This window comes from Oryctolagus cuniculus, chromosome 7 (assembly GCF_051225735.1).
Source record: "Oryctolagus cuniculus isolate XC-2025 breed Fujian yellow rabbit chromosome 7, ASM5122573v1, whole genome shotgun sequence".
NCBI lineage: Eukaryota > Metazoa > Chordata > Mammalia > Lagomorpha > Leporidae > Oryctolagus > Oryctolagus cuniculus.
Window position 1 is genome coordinate 31,812,728 of NC_142873.1, and position 23,149 is coordinate 31,835,876.

Genomic DNA, 23,149 nt, shown 5'->3' on the forward strand with positions numbered 1-23,149 from the left:
CCTTTCTCAGCTAGTCATAGGATGCCAGTAATGGGTGGTCAGGGAGAGAAACGTGCCCCCTTTTTTTCCCTCTAGGTTGGCAGGTACACTGTCCCCCACAGGGCTCCACACTGGACTCCTGCAGGGCTCTTCCTGCAGCTTTATTGTCAGTGGCTTGGGCTGCTGCAGTCTGGTCTCACCTCATCCCAAAGCTGGTGCTAAGGTTCTCATTTGCTGGGGTCCCGAGTTGTGCACATCACAAGTCCACAGTGTCCCTCTAATTTGAGTGGAGTTTCCTCTGCCATTTTCTCCATAACTGTTTCCTGAGACTGCACTTTGTGTTTTTTGTTTTTTTAAACTATCTTCCCCCTAGACTAGAGCAGAAAGCTCCCTCCCTATCCCACCACCTTGACTCTTGAAGAGAGAGAAGTGAGTAGGAAGTCGAGGGCTATGATCATGGGAAAGAAGAAGGCTATTCCTTTGTTAGATGCTAAAGAAAAGCAAAGATGGGTAAAAATAGAAAAAATATGCTTAGGAGGGAGGTGGTGAGACCCAACTCAGCTAGCTCCAACTGTCTCAGTAAGCAAAAGGTAATCATTTTTACAAAACAAAAACAGGCTGGCGCCAAGGCTCACTAGGCTAATCCTCCGCCTTATGGTGCGGGCACAGCGGGTTCTAGTCCCAGTCGGGGTGCCGGATTCTGTCCCGGTTGCCCCTCTTCCAGGCCAGCTCTCTGCTGTGGCCCGGGAAGGCAGTGGAGGATGGCCCAAGTGCTTGGGCCCTGCACCCCATGGGAGACCAGGAGAAGCACCTGGCTCCTGGCTTCGGATCAGTGTGATGCGCCAGCTGCAGCGCGCCGGCCGTGGCGGCCATTGGAGGGTGAACCAACGGCAAAAGGAAGACCTTTCTGTCTCTCTCTCTCTGTCCACTCTGCCTGGCAAAAAAAAAAAAAAAAAAAAAAAAAAAAAAAAGGCAGCCAAACAGAAATGGAAAAGATCCAGGAATATGCAAGGAAGAGCATCAGGGAAAGTGTCTGAAGTGAATCCCAAGGCAGCACTGCTTACAGGGAAGGCCCAGTGGAGAGAGAGGTAGATTTCTATCTAGCTCTAGCATAGAGGTTTCCTCTCTATGAACAGTCCACACCGATTAACTATGCATAGGTTGCAGGCACTTAAGAGTCTTTCAGGACCCAGCTCAAATGCCACTTTTCTTTATGTTTCCCAGATCTTCAGGCTAAAGACAATAATCTATACTTTTATTTAGTATAAACCACATCTGGTACTTCTGCAATGCTTTCTAGGAAGGAGGAAGAAGAATAAAATTGAGCTAAAATAAACATGACATAGATGAACCTCAAACATACCATGCTAAGTGAAAGTTGCCAGACTCAAAAGCCACATCTGTCACATTTCATTATAAGACATTTTGGAAAAGGCAAAACTGAAGGGGAACATTAAAACAACTCGTCAGCCTTCTAAATTTCACAAATAGGAAAAGCAAAAATACACACAAGTTCTCCCAGTGAAATAACTGAGCTGGATAGGAAATGAATCCAGCTTGAGATTCAGAGCGTTCTGTGGCAATCCACCCTGGTCCGGCCCCAAATGTCTCCCAATTACTCTATTGTTCACAGACAACAGTAACTAACATCTCATATCACAGAATTGGTTCCAGTCCAGGCTGCTCTGCTCCCATTCCAGCTCCCTGCTAATTTACCTGCAGTGGAAGATGACCCAAGTACTTGGGTCCCTGCCACCCATGTGGGAGACCCAGGTTAAACTCCTGGTGCCTGGCTTCAGGCTGGCCCAGTCCTGGACACTGTGGCTATTTGAGGAGTGAACCAGGGGATGGCAACCAACCCCCTCTTACTCTTTCAAATAAATAAATCAATCTTCAAAAATAATTAGAGTGAAAGTCAGGCTTACAAAGGAGACAAAAGATGATGAGGTGTCAGAACTTAGGGACTCTGATGTCCCCCTCACAGCCTGCTAGCCCAGCTATACTCCTTTTATATAAAACCAAAATTTTTTAGATAGGAATGAAATGAAATTTACAGCTCATGAGAAGTACTGCTATATTTAATGAAGCTAACTGTGGCAAAAGAAAAAAGTATCCTAATAGGACACACATCAAAATATTAATAGTAAATACAATATTCTGTATTTTTCAAATTCTGTACCATATTACAATCAGTAGTAAAACTTAAATTTCTGTTCAGTTTTACTTTTCCTAAAGTGAGCTTTCTTTCAATTCATATTTCAATGTCATTAACAAATTGATCAGTCTCTAAAGTTATCTTTTTTTTAATGAAGTAAATTTATGCATAGATTTTAAAACTGTATTTTTATGTATCTGAAAGACACACAGACAGAAACAAAGAGACACAGTGAGAAAGACAGAGATCTTCCATCCACTGATTCACTCCCCAAACACCTGTAACAGCCAAGGCTGGGCCAAGACAATGCCAGGAACCCAAAAATCAACCCAGTCTCCCAAGTGGAGGAACCCAAGTCCTTGAGCCATTATCTGCTGCCTCTGAGGACGCGCACTGAAAGTAGAGCTAGGACTTGAATTTAAGTATTAAAAAAAAAAAAAAAACACCTTAATTATATTTGAAGCCAGAGTCAGAGAGAGAGAGGAGAGACAGAGAAAGACAGAAATCTTACATCCGCTGGTTCACTCCCTAAATGGCCATGCCGCAACAGCCAGGGCTGAGCCAAGCTGAAGCCAAGAGCCAGGAGCTTCTTCTGGGTCTCTTACATGGGTGCAGGTGCCCAAGTACTTGGGCCATCCTCTGCTGCCCCTCCCAGGTGCATCAGTAGGGAGCTGGATCGGAAGTGGAGAAGCCAGGACTCAAACTTACGCCCATATGGGATGCCAGTGCTTCAGGATGGGGCTTTAACCCAGTGAGCCACAGCACGGGCCCCAAATCCAGGTACTCTGATATGGGGATACAGGTATTCTGAGTAGCAGCTTTTTTGCCAAACACCCACTCTGTGGTTTGGTTCTTATAAGGTCTAGAGACCGACTTCTATTTGAATTCTGCCCACGAATGCACCTCTATCTTTGGGTAAAGAAAAGACAATCCTTTCATTTCCTATTGTCATTTCTCTAAGATGAGAATGGTAACTGCTAGCCTATGAATATTATTTTTAAAATGTGTAAGTGGGAAAAGAAATCCAACATACAAAAGAGAAGTCAGGCAAGGGGGAATGGAGGCAAGGCAGGAGGGAAAGCTAAGGAGATGCCCTCAGCAGCAACGTGGAGATGCCCTTCACTTTCTCAGCTAGCTCTGGAAGTCCTGGTCACTGCGATATCCAGCCTGGGCGCTACTTCCTTTAGGAAGATGTTAAGGGCCAGCCTAACTGTAAATAATCTTTCCTAAATCTTAATGTCTGTAAAGACTAGTTTTCTGAGCTATTTAATCATTATTTAAGAAATATATGGGGCCGGCGCCGTGGCGCACAGATTAATCCTCTGCCTGTGGCACCGGCATCCCATATGGGCACCGGGTTCTAGTCCCGGTTGCTCCTCTTCCAGGCCAGCTCTCTGCTGTGGCCCGGGAAGGCAGTGGAGGAGGGCCCCAGTCCTTGGGCCCTGCACCAGCATGGGAGACCAGGAGAAGTACCTGGCTCCTGGCTTTGGATCGGCACAGTACTGGCTGTTGCGGCCATGTGGGGAGTGAACCAATGGAAGGAAGACCTTTCTCTCTCTCTCACTCACTGTCTATAACTCTACCTGTCAAATAAATAAATAAAATCTTAAAAAAATAAAAAAAATTAAGTTTTTAGAAATTAAAATTTATATAATACATCCTAGCATTCTCTTCAGAAATTTAGCTGTATCTAAAAGAATGATGGCACTTTAAAAATTGAAATCTGTGAGTTATTGCTTGTGTTTTAGGGTGTGTGTGTGGAGACGGTTTCTTCCATCTCAGTCACCATAAAATAAGAACCTGGGATAATGGAAATCCAGAAAGAGAATCACTTACGACAACAGAAAGGTTCCAGGTTACTAAAGAGAAGACATAATCAAACTGATGGCATATGTCATGTACATGATGGAGCATTACTGCACATCTGCTAAAACTTCCCACAGCATTGTACTTCCCACAGCATTGTACTATACATCCTTTATTTCCTAAGTAGCAGTATATGTGCTGTTTTCTTAATTTCTTATATGTATCACCTGCACATGATTACACATCACTGACATATGACACGATTTCTACAGATGATTAACGTCTGCTGAACTGCTAAGTCTCTGTGGATGAAAGGGTCTATTAATACTTTTATTAACTTAATTTTTAACTGTAGAAAGGTGAATCACTTGTGACCAACCAATTATCAAGACCATCTTTTGCAAATAATTTAAATATTTTACATAAATGGAATACTTTGAGGACCAAGAAAACAAAAAAACTAAGTACCTGATTCTAATACCAATAACCATTTTTGTTGGCAAAGAAAACTTGACGAAACTTTTGCCCTGCTCCATCTCTCCAGCCTCTCAACCTAGTCAAATGCCCCCCAAATGGCTTTACCTTTCAGTTATGAGCCAGTTAAATGGTGGCAGGTTCCTATCTTCCACAGAAACACCAATTCCCTGAATACCAAAGTACAACTCTTAACTTCTGACTTTATCTGATGTTAGTAAAACATCAGATTCCTAATTGAACTATGACCCTTTGCTATCAAGTCTTCTTATAATGTTAATTTATCTGAATGAACTATCCACGTCTAGACTACTTTCTTACAATCGACTCCCAATTGCCTGTTGCTAACCCCATCTAGAGTGCTTTCTTACACTCCGTTCTACCTAAAAACATACCCACATCTACCTTTATCTCCCTCCTGCTCCCATAGCTCCACCTTAAAAATGAGGTGGACATCTTCTTCTGCTTTAGGCTACTTCATCCACCAGCACTAGAAACCAAATACCTCCTTTCCTCTCAGGAACTCTGTAGAACTGTCTATTCTGTCCTCACCACTCCTATCAGACACTGGCTCCTCTCCCACGGCACATATATATGGACTCCAAGTGCTCCACCCTGAGGCTTTTCTGACCTCTGCTACTCTTTCCTTCTCTATTTAAAAGGTTATCATCATCACACACATAATAAATGGCTGCCACCGAGTCACACGTCTAATTGCTCTCCATGGGTACATCACGAGATGGATTTTTATTACTTATCTCCATCTTACAGGTAAGAAAATTATGTCACAGAAAGAAATAATTTGCCCACAGATACACAACTAGTCAGTTAAAGAAGCAGGATCTGAATCCAGGTGGTTTGGTTTCAAGGTCTGAGTGGTTACTCAGTATGCTTTAAAAGGTCCCAGTAACAACTGGTTTTCAAATTCAAAGGTCACATTTTCAGCCTCTTATGACTCAACGTCTCTGCAGGGCCTGACCACACGGAACACAAACCCTATGAAATTGGTTTGGTGTCTGTTTCCCTCTGATCTCCACGGCTGTTCTTTCTTAGCCTATATAAGCACTGTCAAATAGAACTTTCTGTGATGACAGAAATGCTCCATGTATGTGCAACCTAATATGGTAGCTACTAACTACACATGATGACTAGACACTAGAAATAACAGTCAGTGTAACTGAAGAACTGAATTTTAAATGTTAATTAACTTCAACGGCCACATGCAGCCAGTGGCCATCCTACTGAATGAGCAGCCCTTTAAAAATCACAGAAGACCTCTGTCCCTGACTCTCTGCTCAGCTTATTCTACTCTCTTCCCAGCACCATCTCTCAGTTTAAGGATTCCAAACTTCTGCAAGCAACCCAGACTTCTCTCCTTAGGAACATCTTTCTATCTTCAGTTGTCCACATCTTCACTGGCAAGTCTCACAAGGTGCACCAAACACAGCATTCTCAGAATTGAAATGCATCACTTCATCATCAGCTCTACTCCCTTCTTAGGCTTTCCCTACTCAGAGAATAGCACCTCATCTGTCCCAGCCCCAAGGCAAATTCAGGTGTTCATCTTTAGATTCCTCTTTTTCTTCATTTTTTACTCCCTCTCAATCTCGTCTACTTCTCCCCAATGGCTCATTAAATTTGTTCCCTAGTTTCTACTGCCATTGCTCTAGGCAAGGATGCTACATAATGGATTTAATTAGAAGAGTAACAGAGTCTAGTTTTTTGCTTCAAGCAACATGTAAAGTATAACATGGCTGGGAAATTCTTTTATATTGAGAATTCTTTTATACCTGTTGGGGGAAAAATTATTTAAAAAGTGACAGGATATGAAACTAAACTGTCCTCTAAGGGAGAAGGGAAAGAATTATAGACAATCTCTGACAATCTGGGCTTAAAGCAACATTTCAGAAATAAATCCTCTCATTAGTGCACCAAATTTCTATTAGTAATGAATAAAACACTACTTATAAAATTCTAAATGTGTTATTAGGTTACCACTTAGCAAAAGGATCAACTAATCATTCACTCTAACAAAAGCATAATCTTAATTTAAATGTCACTGACTATTCTCACAGGTTTGGTAATTATAGTTTCTCCCTCCCCACCCCCAACATATAACATTTAAATCTCCCTGTATACCAACAGGCAGGGTCAAGGCCACTCAATATGTAGTGGTGAGGATCTCCTGAGAGCCATAATCTGCATCAAAAGTACCACGCCTGTGCCAGGGGATGAACCAGGACATAGGGAAGATGACCATTTGTCAAGGGGACAAATGAAAGGAATCTGCCTCCTGAATACAATGAGTAAGGCTTTACCATTTGTCCAGCATTTCTTTAAATAAAAAAATATGCTTTTTTACCAACAAGGTTGGTAAGACTCTACACTTCTTTACTTTTCTAATTGTCATCTGTAATAAAGTTGATGAGGTTTATTTTAGGGTAAAATATGAGACAGGCAGAACAATGGCCCCCTCAAAAATGTCTATATTCTAATGCCTGGAAGCTCTGAGAACAATACCTCATGTGGCAAAATGGATTTTGCAGATCTAATGAAGTTAAGGGTTCCGAGGGTACTTATAAGGTAAAGAGGGAGGCAGAAAGAGTGAGAGAAGGACAAGTAATAACACAATCTGGAGATGCGGGTGAAGATGGGGGTGGGGAGATGAACAGAGAAGGAGAGAGGAGGCGAGTAAGAGATGGGAGAGAGAGACAAAGATGCTATACATCTGGTTTTGAGGATGGAGGAAGTGAACACAAACCAAGGAATGCAGGCATCTCTAGAAGCTGGAAAGACGAAGGAAATGCACTCTGCAGTCCCTAGAAGGAATACAGATCCCCCAATACTTTGATTACAGGAAATCTGACCTCCCACACTGCAAGGTGATAAATTTGTATTATTTTTGCTTTACCCAGCAGTTCTACTCCTATGTATCTATCTCAAAGATTTGAAAACAGGGACTCAAACAGATACTCATACACCAAAGATCATTGCAGCATTATTCACACTGGCTAAAAGCATTCACCAACAGAAGAATGCATCAACTAAATGTGGTGTGTATAAAAACAACAGCATATAATTCAGTTATAAAAAGGAATGAGGTTCTGAAACGTGTTACATCATGGATAAACATTGAAATTATGAGCTAGGCAAAAAAAGTCAGACATAAAAGGGCAAATATTACATGATTCACTGGATATGGAATATCTACAGTAGTTAGATTCACAGAGCCAGAGAATAGATTAGAGGTTGCCAAGGGCTGGGAAAGGGGAGAATGGGGAATTATTGTCTCCTTCAAAGAGCATCCTTGACACATGCATGTCCACACAGCTATGTAATAAGGAATAGAATTACCATCCCCTCTTGTGTGCAAGGATTTTTTGTTGAGAAGATATTGTTTTGGCAAAAGAATCCAATCTTCCATTTTCTTCATTCCTGGTTCTGCACTGCTGTGCTAGATTATGGAAAGGCCATATAACCATGTTGGTTAGATAGCCTAAACATTCATTTTTCTTTAATCTGAGCTCGATTCTCAATAGGCTCAGCAAATCCTTTTTTATTTATTTATTTCAATTCCTTAACGATAACCATGTCAAATCTCCTTCATTCTATTTAAGCCCCTAACCTATTTCATTCAGTCATCTCCCACAAGGCGGTGTGGGGTAATGAAAGGCTCATGACCTTTTAATCACAAATTACTAAACTGTATTGAATTTAGTTTCCTTACGTGGAAGATAGGCAGAGATCTTACTGGAGCATTTTAACAATTACAATATAAAGCATATATGTGAATAATCAAGTGGTGGCCATGCACAAAAAGCTGCTGCAATTAGTATTATCCCTGCCTCCCTCTCAAATGATCATTTAAATGACTTTAATGAGAAAAATGAATTTGTTGTGAATTATTCCTTAGTTTTGATTCTGTCTTCTTCCTTCTTCTTCTTCTCCTTCTTCTCTCTCTCTCTCTCTTTTTTTTTTTTTTTGGACAGGCAGAGTGGACAGTGAGAGAGAGACAAAGAAAGGTCTTCCTTTACCATTGGTTCACCCTCCAATGGCTGCTGCGGCCGGTGTACCATGCTGATCCGAAGCCAGGAGTCAGGTCCTTCTCCTGGTCTCCCATGCGGGTGCAGGGCCCAAGCACTTGGGCCATCCTCCACTGCCTTCCCAGGCCATAGCAAAGAGCTGGCCTGGAAGAGGGGCAACTGGGACAGAATCCGGTGCCCCGACTGGGACTAGAACCCGGGGTGCGGCACCACAGGTGGAGGATTAGCCTAGTGAGGTGTGGCACTGGCCACTTTCTATCATTTTTCATCTTCCCTTCCTTATCATATTTTAAAGAAAGAGTTCTCTCTCTCTTTTTTTTTTTAATTTTCAAAGTTTACCCTTTAGGGCCAGTGCTGTGGCATACCAGGTAAAGCTGCTGCCTGCAGTGCCGGCATCCCATATGGGCACTAGTTAGAGTCTTGGCTGCTCCACTTCTGATCCAGCTCTCTGCTATGGCTTGGGAAAGCAGTAGAAGATGGCCCAAGTCCTTGAGCCCCTGCACCCATGTAGGAGACCCAGAAGAAGCTCCTGGTTGCGGATCAGCCCAGCTCTAACACTGTGGCCATTTGGGAAGTGAACCAGGGGATGGAAGACCTCTCTCTGCCTCTGCCTCTTTGTAATTCTGCTTTTCAAATAAATAAATCAATCTCGAAAAAAAAAAGTTACCCTTTATTCTGTACTTTTTATCCTAGAGCTTCTTCCCTACCTTGGTTCCATCAATTGCTTTTCTTTCTTCACTCTCTTCCCTGATGGTTCTTTCCAACTAGCTTATTAACACCTCAAATGTCCTTAGAGAAATACTACTTAACACCACTAGGACTTTTGTATTTCTCTTCTTAAATTATTATCTAGAATCAGGTATCTTTTTTTTTTTTTTTTTAAGATTTACTTACTTATTTGAAACACAGAGTTACAGAGAGGGAGATGCAGAGGCAGAGAGAGAGGGAAAGAAGTTTTCCATTCCCTGGTGCACTCCTCAAATGGCTGCAGGGCTAGGCCAGACCAAAGCCAGAAGCCAGGAGTTTCATCTGGAGCTCCCCTATGGGTACAGGGGCCCAAGCACTTGGGCCATATTCCGCTTTTCCCAGGCATATTAGCAGGGAGCTGGATGGGAAGTACAACAGCTGGGATTCAAACTGGTGCCCATATGGGATGCTGGCACTGTAGGTGGCAGCTTTACCCATTATACCACAGCGCCAGCCCCCTTTTTTCTTAATAGATTGTTTTCTCCATTAAGATGATGGTTTCTCATCTATTTGTACTGTTATCTTCCAATAACATCAATTACAATATTTTACATATAGAACAGGCAAACCTGAACAAACCTAAACCACAGACTTTCTATAAACATATAAAGGTGAGTTATAGGAAGTACATTATCCAATTTGGCTTTTCAAACCTAATTAACCACTCCGACAGAAGAAAGGCAAAGTAGTAGCACATCAACACAATCTTAGATAATTTTGTAACATCATTCCCCTCAAAAATCTCACAAACCAAAATTATAATAATTATAAATATTTCCAGAAAAAATGATGTATACAAAAGTATTCTGAATCTAGAAAATGTGAAAGTCAAGTTTTACTTTAATATGAGAGGTTCTTTCCACTGAGAATTTCATTTATTTTTCATAAAGTGCCAAAAATAAGAACCAGTGGTAATTAGACAAGTAGGAAATAACAGTCTGTAGAGTCACTTATTACATTTGTAAATAAAAATCAGTGTAAGCATGTTAATTATTTAAATAAAGTAATCAATCAAATGTGGCTCTAACATTAAAGTGGTAATACATCAAAAATTGTAATCTAACATCACAATGTATTTCTACAATCATAAATGCACAAACTGACACTGTTAGGAAATATTTAGAGTGATGAACCCTTAACATTTGAGAAACTGAAATTCAAGGTTTCTGTTACTCTATAGTGAATGTAATTGGGGCCAGTGCTGTGGCTTAGTAGGCTAATACTCTGCCTGCAGCGTCGGCATCCAGTATGGGCACTAGTTATGTCCCTGCTGCTCCTCTGCCCAGCTCTCTGCTTATGGCCTGGGAAAGTAGTGGAAGATGGCCCAAGTGCTTGGGCCCCTACACCCACATAGGGGACTGGGAAGAAGCTCCTGGCTCCTGGCTTCAGATTGGCCTGGCTTTGGCAGTTGCAGCCATTTGGGGAGTGCACCAGCAGAGGGACCACCTCTCTCTCTCTCTCTCCCTGTTTTTAACACTACCTCTCAGATAAATAAATATACCTTAAAAAAAAAAATAAAGTGAATGTAAGGATCCATACAACGGAAATAATTTGGTTCTCGCTTCGGCAGCACATATACTAAAATTGGAGCAATGGAAGTAATGCGTACTTCACTTTCTAGGTAAGATGTTTGCCATATAACATAGCAAAAGCAGTAACTGTCACAAAAAAAAAAAAAAAAAAACAAACAAAAAAAAACACACCACACACACACACACACAAATAACTTCTTTCTTTATAGAAAAAATAGGAAATCAACAGCCACTACTGGTGAGGAAGGATTCTAAGACAGGGCCAGTTCTTGGCCACAAAACCATTACATAGGCATTAGAAGAGTAAAACGTCTGCATGCTGGGCATTGGTCAGATGGGTAGGATGCCCGCATCCACACTGGAATGCTTGTGTCAACTACTGGCTCTGACTCCTGATTCCAGTGTCCTTCAGGTGCCGCCCCGAGAAAGTAGTGTAAGGACTCAAGTGGCTGCACACCCACGGGCCCAGCATTCTGGGAAGTGAGCCAACAGATGGGAACACAATCTCATGCACTCCCTTTCTTTCTCTGCGTCTCTAATTAAAATAAAGAAAGAAAAGAAAAAGTAAAATACCTAAAGTGATTCTGCTCAGCTCTATCATGGGAATGAGGCTCTCAGCTTTCCACATTAAAACAAGGTAAGAAATTCACAAGACTGTTGCAACAAGTGCTCCAGCCAGAAGATAGTTTATACAGTTCTGTCAGTGATTTTAGGCCTGAACATCTACAAAGTGTGACTTCTGCTGTTTCTGTTGAACTTACCCATCTACTACAAATTAAGCTTTTAAAAAAGATTTACCTGTCTATCTGTCTATTTAAAAGACAGAATGATGAGGGGAAGGAAGGCAGGAGGGCAAGAGGGAGAGGAAAAAGGAGAGAGAGAAATACTTTTCAATCCTCGGTTCACTCTCCAAACGCCTGCAACAGCTAATGCTAGACGAAACCAAAGCTAGGAAGCAGCAACTCTATCTGGGCCTCCTATGTGGGTGGCAGGGATCAAATATTTGAGCATCATCTGTTGCCTCCTGGGTGCATTAATAGAAGCTGGACCCTAAGCAGCATAGCTGGGATTTGAACCAGGAACTCTGATATGGGATGCAGGTGTCACAAGTGGTAGCTTAACCTGCTGCACCAGAATGCCTGACCCCCAAATTAAGGCTTTACAGCCAGTAGAGTTAAAAAACAAAGATAGTTTCTAAGAGTTAGTGTCATTCTTACCATTGTCCACTGTTAGGTATTTTTTGAGGGAAACTTCTTTGGAAATGAAAAACCTAGTTTGCTTTAGAAACAATTACTTTCTGTACTTTCCTGTCCAAAATTCCCTTCCTATAGGTTTAATATTTTAAAAAAAAATTTTTTTTTATTTATTTGAGAGGAAAAGAGTAAGAGACAGAGAGAGAGAGAAAACCATTTGCTGGTTCTCTCCCTAAAAGGTTACAAGAGCTGGTGCTGGGCCAGACTGAAGCTAAGAGCCTGGAGCTTCTTCTGTTTCTCCTAGTGGGAGGCACTTGGGCCATCTGCGGCTGCTTTCTCAGATGCATTAGCAGAGAGTTGGATCAGAAGTGGAGCAGCCTGGTTTTGAACTGGTGCTCATATGGGATGCCAGCATCTCAGAGGGAGGCTTAAAGTGCTTAGCCACAATGCCAGCCTCAAGATTTAACATTTTAAATTATACTTTTATCAGAAACTAGGAAAGTCACTGTACCATCTCTGGCAGATGATTTTAAAAAAATACACAGGCAATTGAATGGGCAGTGAAGACAAATGGGGCCTCACTTTTCTCATTTATAAGTAACTTTTCCCCAATAAAAGATTGAATCAAGTATAAATTTAAAACTTACAAATAAAAGAATGTATTAGAAATAAGTACATGCTGATAGCTACCTACTGACATTATCAGAACTTTAATATATATTAAATGTGAAATGGATAATTTCTACTATTTTGACCAACACCTATAATAAGACCAACTGTGAAATGAATGATTACTATGTACTACCACTATGAAATATATTGTCCTTATTTTATAACTGAACAAATTAAAACTTGACAAATTAAGTCTCAAAAAATATTGAGGAGCTTGCCTAAAGTTGCACGGTTATAATCCTTAATTCATGTCACAAACTATCTAACTCAAAGGACTATTCTCATAACTACTGTATAGTTTCTCAGATAAATGGAAGCAAAAGAATGAAGCAATCTATAAGAGAAAAAGTTAGAAAATCACAGTTAAACACAGTCCCAGTTCCTGAAAGGACTAAAATCAAATTTGGTAACTCAATACCCAACTTGGTATATATTTGCCAAATACATGCCCTAGCTAAGTAACAAGTTTCTTCCTTTAGGTTTATTAGATCCAGTTAAAAAGCTGGGCCAGAGAACTATCCCTCACCTGTGTTGCCATCTCCACTCTCCATAGATGGTTTACTGGTTTCTGACGGATTGTTCATTCTTGAATCTGCAATAAATCAGAGGCAAAAATTGGGAATGAAGATGTGGCTAATGAGACAAAAGTGGTAGCAGATAAGAAGGTTAATTAACATTATAGTCATACAGTTCAAGGGGATGCAGTGCATATATGTCAGGCTAAAACATTAGAAACTGTAACAAAGCGTTATGTGGAAGAAAGCTCAGGACTTCCTAGACCCCAGAGGTATCTACAAATTAGTGATCTTTCTTAAGAAGTTTAAGATTCTTCTAAGAAAAACAGCAGAACTCTAAGCTGAGAACTAGAGAGAGTGTTGTGAGTAAAAGGAGTAAATGATTTACAACACAAAGAATAAAATATGTTTAAGAAAGAAAAACTAGGGAGGGGATAGCACCCCAAAGAGCAAAAAATATTATTTCCAAATGAAGTATCCTTTACTGTAAGTAAGATGTTCATTAATTATAGCTAAACCCACAGTAACTCAACAGGGTGTAAGAAAACATATCTAAAAACAAACAAAAACAAAAAACAACAAGCAAAACCCTCCATATTTACTCTTCTCACCAACCAAAAACTAAACAAGATTCACAGTGAGAAAATGCCAAATTCATACTTCAATCTTAAACCGGCAGAAGTTGAACCAAGAAGGCACAACAGATACACCTCATAATTTCAAAACTGAATCACAACCACACTTACCTAACAATTATTACCTTGATATCCCAAATGAATCTGCTAATTTGGGTTTATTTCTTTTAGGGCTGTTTAATCAAGGTTTGTTTCCTACCTCTTCAAAAGGGTGAAAAATGGAAGACACATAAGTTATCTTATTCTACACTCACTACAAACTCAAAAATAGAAGACATATAACCAGACAAGTTGATTATCAAACAAGTTTTGCCTTCCTCTCACTAAGAACCATTTAACTAGTTATTAGTATAAAACAAAAATTTAAGCTATATTGTATTTGATTTTTTTGAACAATGATCACCTCTTGCCAACTGCTTAAAAGTTTAACCAGGAAATTATAATAATCATTAGATGGAAATTCCAACCATATTGCCCACAGGTACATTATCTACCAGTAAAAAGGATTTAAGAAAAAAAATCAGGCATCTTTCTTTCATAAATTTCATTTCCAAGCCAGAAGCTGTGTAATAGCCTTCCTAGTACAGTAAGTTTTATAACTGATGCTTGTCTCACAGGCATATCTTTGTTACTCAGATGTCCAAAAGGGTTAAAATTCGTGTGTTTGTGGTCATAAATGAGGTTCTACAAGTTCCCCACCCCCCGTTACTGTCCAGAAGAATTCAAATATCATCTGAAAGCACACTAAGGTTTGAAAGAAACAGGTGTACAACTTAGTGAAAATCAGCTTTCTAAATGACTTACCAAAGTCTTATGAAAATTAACAAGGAACACAACAAATACAACAGAATATACCATTAAGCATACATTACTGCTCAGGGATTCCTTTAGCAGGTATGAGGGAAAAGTGGAAAAATAACGATCAGTAGACATTCATAAATAGGGTTAACAATCTTAACAGTACATAGATACCATCGAAACAAACAAGGAAACATAAAGCTTAACCGGTCATGAGCCTGAGCTTACATCATTCATATCCTAATTTCTACACCTATAAATTAGAAATTATGCCACAGCTAATTTGTATCTTCTACACCATCTTCCAGAAATCGAAAGCATTTAACAAATTATTTCACACACATAAAAGAAAAATAAAATTCTGATTAACTGTACAACAATAATGGGAAGACTGTTTAAATGATATGTACTGATAATTGAAAGTAATATAATTTCTAATTCTAAAATACCACGTTAAAAACATTTCAAAAAGGCATTTTCCCTTTCTTTCTTAAGTCCCCAACTTACCAAATGAAAAAAGAAAAATATGTTAAAAAATTTTTTTGATACTTGCACATTTTTCTCTCCCTAGGCAATATAAAATATATAGGTCTCTACCCTGGAATGAAGCACATAATAAGTTTAATATGCAGTCCACAAGTTGCTATTAGATTGAATTCTTGACAACAACTTGTGATTTGGGGCATTTTTCCCATACACAGCAGTTTTTACACAGCAGGACAAGTACTACTACCACTACCTTTGATTCAGGCCATGCCTTCTGCCTAAGATTTCAAACCCCCTCAGAAGTATCATTTTATTTTGTCCATGGCAACTGTGAAGGTGATAGAAGCAGCCTCGGTTTTCAAGTGTGGGAAAATAACATACAGGAAAAAAAGTAATTTGCAAACTTTCAAATGGAGTTCATAATATCTGACTTTCCAGGTGACTAGAGTAAGCTAAAAAGGTTTCAACACCAAAGTGCCTCAATCTCTTTTCAGCCTTAGTCACCAAGAAAGGTTTGTATATTCAAGCCTAACAAATCCCTCTCCAAAAAGCGTGCTGTGCTTTAGGGAAAATAGGCTTTCCAACACTTTAAGACTACAGCTTTCTGAGGGACATAGTTGCTTTTAAAAAATAAAAATGAGGGCTAACATTAACTAAAATTTGAAAACAGTTCCTGGTATCTGGCACTTGATCAACAGATCTATGGCAGTAACCACTGAAATCACTCTCTGTGTCAATATATGCATGGGAACAATTTTGTACAATGGCTCCACCTTACTTTTCACAGAGTATTTTTGGTTTTGGCATAAGATATTCTCATTTAGTATGTAAAACAGTTTTATTAATATGGACATATTATTTAGGCACAGTTTTACCTTGTTTCAGATTTAAGATGTTTTTAAAGCTACATGAAATACTCAACAGAAATTTCCAAAAAGCAAAAAATGTCCTCCATTCAAGCTGATTCTAAATCCACACTACTTACTGAAAATACCCTCTGAACCAGAAGAGCTAGTTGTAGGGAGGGACCTAGAGCAAGTTCAAGTATGCTTGTGCTTTGCAAATGCTTTCTGCCTCCCCTGCTCAATCCTCCTCTCCCCCTCCCCTGCTTTGGTTGCATATGCGATTAAGCATTTATGCATAGACAACCCAACACATGCCATTTCCATATTAAAGCTCTAAGAAAGAGCTGCGCTGGTACCCACCTAGAACATAGTCACTGCAGTCCAGCATTGCTGTGAAATCTTCTAGAGGTGCAGATAGTCCAAGGCAGGGAAGAAACAGGTAGCGGTTTGGGGTGGGGAAAAGAAGGTACTACTATTTCTAACGAACCTACACTATGTTCTAAGAGAACAAGGGTGGGAGTGTGGAAAGTGGATTAAGGGGAGAAGCAAAATACAACTTCAGTTACACCATAGCAATCTTCAACTGAATAAGGAAACTTCAGTTGCTCAGAGGAGTTTTAGTCTCTCCTACCAGCTAGGACTGACATTGTCAAGGCAACTGAAGCATGAAAAGTTCCCCTTTTTGTAATAAAATAGAAACAAAGATTGCAGCTGGCAGTTTCCATAATGAAGCTTAATCAGTATGCCTGTGATTAGGGCCTTATGCAAATCTCTCCTCGTTAGCACAGCAGCCAGCACTTTGAAGTCCATGAACAATTCATTTACAGAATACACTGAAAGCACTCCCTGCATAATTTAAACCGTTGCATAAATATTTATCAGCCCATTTGCATATTAATTGGCAGAGCATGAAGGGAAAAATTATCTCCTGAGTGCCAGCATAATAATTAGGAGGATAAAATGAGATTTCTTCCAATGGCCTGGCTTCTTGGACCCAACTTGAGATAGTACTGGGAGAGATGGGAGGGACAGGAGACAGAGTTCTGTTAAAATGCCACTGAAATGACACGTACAAATTAGAAACAACTCTACAGACTTAAGCACCTTTAATCTTATTCCTGCTGGCAACAATGACTTCGGTAATAAGAGGATTTGCAAAAAGCTTTCTACACAATCCAAATAATCCCAAGGAAACAATTAGCAAGGTAGAAGCAGAACATAGGGCTGTCAAGATGGTGCTAGTCTACTGATAGGGAATTTTCCAATTGTTAACACACAGTCGGGAGAAAGTCCTACTTTAAAATGAGGCAACAGTATAAACCTACAGAGAAGGCTGTATGAAAGCATCTTCAAGAGTATGGAAATTCATTCTCTACCAATCTTTTTATACTACCAAATTAACAGAATAGATTAGTTGAATGCTACATATTGTGCAGTATCCTTCTCCCATCAAAATCAATCTCAAGAACAAAGACGACAGTTACTTAGAATATTGATTATCAAAAAACAGGTCATGTGAATTTGTGGATTTAGTATTTTCAAATAAATTTCATATAATGGAGATGCACACACAGGTACACACACATAAAATCCTTACTAAACAATGTTTATTCAATTTAAAGTGAGTTTCAAAGGAAATCATCAACCTCAAACTTTTCAGGCACTATTATACAACAATATTACATCCTAATCATTGTAGACAATTTAGGAGAAGATTTGTAAGAAAATCTCGTGACATAGGCATTAATATTCCCTTTTAAAAATAAAGAAACCAAGGCACATAGAACTAATGCATTTTAACCAGTCACACAGATAATTTGTGGTCAGGATTGAAAATCAGATTTTGCTGACATCAAAATTTGAGCTCTTATCTATTACTATGTATTATGGATGAGCTATACATTTAGGGGACTGTCGGGGGCAGGGTGTGACCACAGCAGCTGACTAAAATGCCTGTTTTCCATGCAGTCAGGAGATCACTACTTTGTGGTAAAGATACTGTATTTAAGTCAGGTGTGACAGAGTCACGGAAAAGAGCATGAGATATGAGGAGAGTTCTCATGGGTGCCATCCCTTTAATAACTGCTTTATTTAGAGCCAGTCTTGAAGTATGCCAAACGTCTGGTGTTTAAAATACATGTTACAGTAAGTATCTCTTCCAAGCATCAAGGTTGAAAGTAAACTCAACATGCACAAGAGAAAACAAAGACAAGATTTTTTTATCAAGGATCTTTTTTTTTTTTTTTTTAAACAATGTCCTTACACGTTAATAACATACAGAACCAAAACTTCTTCCTCACTCCTGGGTCAGCCCTTGACTTAAACTGCAACTTTTTCTGTTTTACATAACCACGAATGCTTTGGAGTATCTCTGTGAGACCTATTAAGAGTCTTCCTTCAGGCAGTATTTTTCCCCCTGTGAAATGACCAGAGCATCCCTTTATGAGGTTGCTGTCTCACTAACCTTCTCAGACTTGTCATGGACTGGAGTAAGAAGTAGCTGTGCCAGCAGAGACATGGAGTCACCCAGTAAACATGGCCAAACTTTTGAGTAACTCACATTACTTTTTATTAAAATAAGCAAGAACCTATTACAGAACAGAACAGAATACAAACTACACATGAGCTTTTCAGGTGGAATGTTGGAGTATCTGAGACCTATTTGGTGGGAAAAGATGAGAAGCAAGGGCGCATGTAACTAGAATATAGTAGATGTCCCTTCTCTTCTGTTAAGTTATTGCCTGTACTTCTTACAGAGTATTTCTGCAATCAACCATTTGCCTTTTTGTACTTCATTCACTAACTTATAAACTGTTTTTCCCATGCCAAGCTGCACTTGGACACATCTGGTAAGGATGACATGCCAAAGAGGGAGTGGTTGCTGCTAGGTACCCCACAGGACTTGGTAGTATAATAACTCAGGCCAGGAGACTACAGGGTCTCTGCAACTTAACCTGGATACTCGAAAAACAGCTCTCAGCTTCGAGGACCTTGATTGGGGTGGAGGGGTAGAGGCCCACAGTTCACAAAAGGTAGAATAGGAAACAGTAATGTATGTTAAGTATAAAAACGAGCTGAAAGAGCAAAGTTCAAATTCACATGATTTCAAAATTACACCTAAAATCTAGCTACTTTTTTCCCCTAAAAGAGAATAATTCTCTTTGAGGACCTAGAATTTACAGATAATACTATTAGTATTAAAATGATAACAGATTTATGGTCTTATGGGTTAGTCTAGGATGCATTAGAAATGAAATTGAGGGCAATGCCAACTGAAATACAAGCTGGTATTTAAAAACATGTTTTACATGGGAATGATGTGAGGTCAGCTTGTAACCTGGTCATGATCCATACAAATGACATCTATACATGTTCTAGCTATAGTACAGAATGCAATAAAAAAAAAAAAAGATAAATATGGCATGACAACTACTCCCTGTCATCTCCTTTCTGTCTCATAGTGAGGCTGTACATCCCACAGTTCCACTGCACTTACTGCCAGGCAATAGCAATCACATATCAATACTTTGCTGATCTTCACCTTTTTCCAAATCTGCCACAACTGTAGTGCCTTACTAATTTATTTACTAACACTGCTTCAGTCAACACTCAGTAATAAAAAATACTCAGTGTCACAAGAATTCTGTTACTATTTACAAGAATCTCATCCTCCCCTCAAAAAAATTTTTTTAACTTATATACAGACTAAAATAATTTACCAAACAATGCCCAAGATACAAAATAACCTTCTAGAATCTGAGCATATTAGACTCAGAACCAGGTAATGGGGTAATAATTAGCACTGCCACCATTCTTGTACATTCTATCACAGTATATGTGAATGATATTTTAAGATTCCAACATGGGATTCTCAGTGCTAGAAAGAATTAAAAACACAAAATGGAATTTCTATCATTTACTAATACTATAAATGGGCAGAAACCAACAAAGAAGTATACTTTATTCATTTGGCTATTAAGTACTGACAAACAACAAGAAATAAGAAAGACAATCTTATTTCATAAAAGTAAACTGAGAGGCACAGAGAAGAGTCAGCTAGATGGAGCTTTCATCCATATACTGGTTCATTGGTTCACTCCCCAAATGCCTGTGATGGCTGGGGCTGAATCCAAGAGGCAGGAACTCAATCAAGACCCCTCAAATGGGTGGAGGGAACACAACTGCTTGAGTCATCACCGATGCTCCCCAAGGTACGCAGCACCAGGAAGCTAGAGTCTGGAGCCAGAGCCACACAGCAACCCAGGAGCCGCAATACAGGACAACAGGCATCTCATCGGCTAAAACTGCCACTCCTTTTTCCTCTTGTGCCTTCCTTTGTTTCTTTCCTACCACCCCCCCCCCCTTCTTTTTAGGAATACTTTATCCCTGATATTTTATAGCTCTCTGCTCACATCTCATTTGAGAGTATTTTATTTTTAGTAATTACTCTTCATCAAATCTTTTCAACACACTCAATTTCTCACAGAAACATCACCTCTTATCCTTGGTTTATAAAACTATTTAAATCGTGTAATTAAAATAAGTCGTACTAGCACGAACAGCCTTGGGAGCACAAACCAAGTAAACGATGCTCAATAATCTTACAGCTTAACTGGTAGAATATGTGACTAAACATACTAACAAGTCGGCTTTCAACATGCTGTACTACACGGCAGTAGATAGTATCCTTCAGCCGCAATGGGTTAGCAGTTAATACAATCAATTCTTCAAAGCAAAAGTTCGCTGACACAGGCTGCCGCACTGAAAGCAGTTAGGGAGGGAGGGAGGGAGGGAGGAAGGAAGATTACAAAGTCCAATCTGGAATCTCTTGTTTATAAAACTTAAAATTTCTGTGCAGCTCCACTAAAGGTTCACCATTTTACAAAACCTAATCTGTTTAACTCTCCCACAATACTGTTTTTTTTTTTTTTTACAGGCAGAGTGGACAGTGAGAGAGAGAGAGAGAGAGAGAAAGGTCTTCCTTTGCCGTTGGTTCACCCTTCAATGGCCGCCGCAGCCGGCGCACCACGCTGATCCGATGGCAGGAGCCAGGTGCTTCTCCTGGTCTCCCATGGGGTGCAGGGCCCAAGCACCTGGGCCATCCTCCACTGTACTCCCTGGCCACAGCAGAGAGCTGGCCTGGAAGAGGGGCAACCAGGACAGAATCCGGCGCCCCGACCGGGACTAGAACCCGATGTGCCGGCGCCGCAAGGCGGAGGATTAGCCTAGTGAGCTGCGGCGCTGGCAATACTGTTTCTTAATATCTGTAACTGTCTTTTCTTCATTTCAATTTAAAGAGTTTTGCTTTAGGCCCAGTGCTTTGGCATAGAAAGTTAAGCTCCTGTCTGCAGCACCGGCATCACATACAGGTGCTGGTTCTTCTTGCTGCTACACTTCTGATTCAACTCCCTGCTAATGGCCTGGGAAAGCAGAGGAAGATGGCCCAAGCACTTGGGCTCCTGCACCCACGTGGGAGCACCTTTTAGGGCGTACAATAGCAGGAAACTGGATCACAATGGATCACAAACGGAGTAGCTAGAACTCAAACCAGACAGTCCAATATGATAAGTGCGCATCCCAATCGATGACTTAACTTCTGCACCAAATGTCTACACCCCTTCCCCAAATCTTGTTGTATTTCTTGAACATACAATATTCAGGGATTTTGGTTTACACTTATTATTATAGCTGGTTTGGGACATGAAATTATTTTGTACCATTTTTTCAGCTAGCTACCAAGGTTCTTTTAGACTTTTTTTTTTTTTTTTTTTTTTTAATTTTTTGACAGGCAGAGTGGGCAGTGAGAGAGAGAGAGACAGAGAGAAAGGTCTTCCTTTGCCATTGGTTCACCCTCCAATGGCCGCCGCAGATGGCGCACCGTGCTGATCCGATGGCAGGAGCCAGGTACTTATCTTGGTCTCCCATGGGGTGCAGGGCCCAAGCACTTGGGCCATCCTCCACTGCACTCCCTGGCCACAGCAGAGTGGAAGAGGGGCAACTGGGACAGAATCCGGCGCCCCGACCGGGACTAGAACCCGGTGTGCTGGCGCCGCAAGGCGGAGGATTAGCCTAGCGAGCTGCAGCGCCGGCCTCTTTTAGACTCTTAAAACAATCTATGTAGTTTTTCTTCTGTTTCTGTAAGAAAGGGACAATCTGTACCTTGAAGGTTACTTAAAATTTGCCAATCAAAATAGTTCATTCTGGTGCCTCATTTGGTATAGAGTTGATGGGTTTCTAAGGAGAGAAACAGAATTATTTTGGCAGGACTTCAGTTTTTTTAATGATTACTGCTTTTTCAGGTTTTCTATTTCTTCAAGTCAATCTGATAAATTAATTTTTTTAAAAAAAGAATTACCATTTCATATTGTTAAGCTTATTGAAATACGGTTACTCCATCCTAAGACTTAAGTAATGTGTTTGATTACCTCCTTTTTATTGCTTTCATTATTTATCAGTACCTTTTATCTTGATCACAGAAAAATATTATATGAACTCTGCATCTTTTCAAATAATTAGCTTTTTTTGGTTGTTGTCTAACCTTTCTTAATTACTTTTTCTGGTTTAATTTTTATTTCCTTCCTTTACTGTTTTGGTTGGGTTATTCTTTTCATTCTTCCTTAATAGTAAGTTTGCTTTCAGTGGCTACTTGTTTCCTAATGACTACATGTTAGGCCGAAAATTGCCATCCAAGAACCAGTTTAGCTGTAGCCTGCATGTTTTGATGTATAGCTTTTTCGAATTACATATTTCTCATAATGCTCACTATGTTTCCAGAGGTATTTAGAGATGCATTTTTTTCAATCCTTTATTGTTGTTATATTACTTTTTAAAAGATTTATTTATTTGAAAGGCAGAGTTACACAAAGAGACAGAGAGAGATCTTCCATCCGCTTGTTCACTCCCCAAATGGCCACAATGGCTAGTGGTGGGCCAAGCCAAAGCCAGGATCCTAGAGTTTCTTCCAGGTCTCCCACGTGGGTGCAGGGGTCCAAGCACTTGGGCCATCCTCCATTGCTTTCCCAGCCACAGTAGCAGGAAGCTGAACTGGGAAGTAGAGCAGGTGGGACACGAACTGCCTGCCCATATGGAATGTAACAAGTGGTGGCCTTACCTAGGACACTACAAAGCTGGCCTCTGCTACTTTATTTTAATGGCATCATGGGAAAGCACATGGTTTATCTCCTCTTTAGAACTTGTTAAGAATTCTTTCATGTGTAATCAATGTTTGTAAATATTCTACGTATAAGTAAAAGCATGTCATTATGTGTT

At 40.0% G+C, this 23,149-nt stretch overlaps 1 protein-coding gene across 31 annotated transcripts in view; it reads right to left on the reverse strand.

Moving 5' to 3' along the window:
- POU2F1 (POU class 2 homeobox 1) overlaps nucleotides 1–23,149 on the reverse strand; it is a 175,247-nt gene that overhangs the window by 61,309 nt on the left and 90,789 nt on the right. For 28 of the 31 annotated variants that reach the window (XM_051857136.3, XM_070077401.2, XM_070077410.2 and 25 more), the window contains one exon: nucleotides 13,128–13,193. In XM_051857136.3, the coding sequence (XP_051713096.1) occupies nucleotides 13,128–13,193 (66 nt within the window). Of the gene's footprint in view, nucleotides 1–13,127; nucleotides 13,194–16,240; nucleotides 19,660–23,149 lie in introns of those variants that run through there. The other 3 variants (XM_051857139.3, XM_051857138.3, XM_089299632.1) reach the window with 2 other exon arrangements.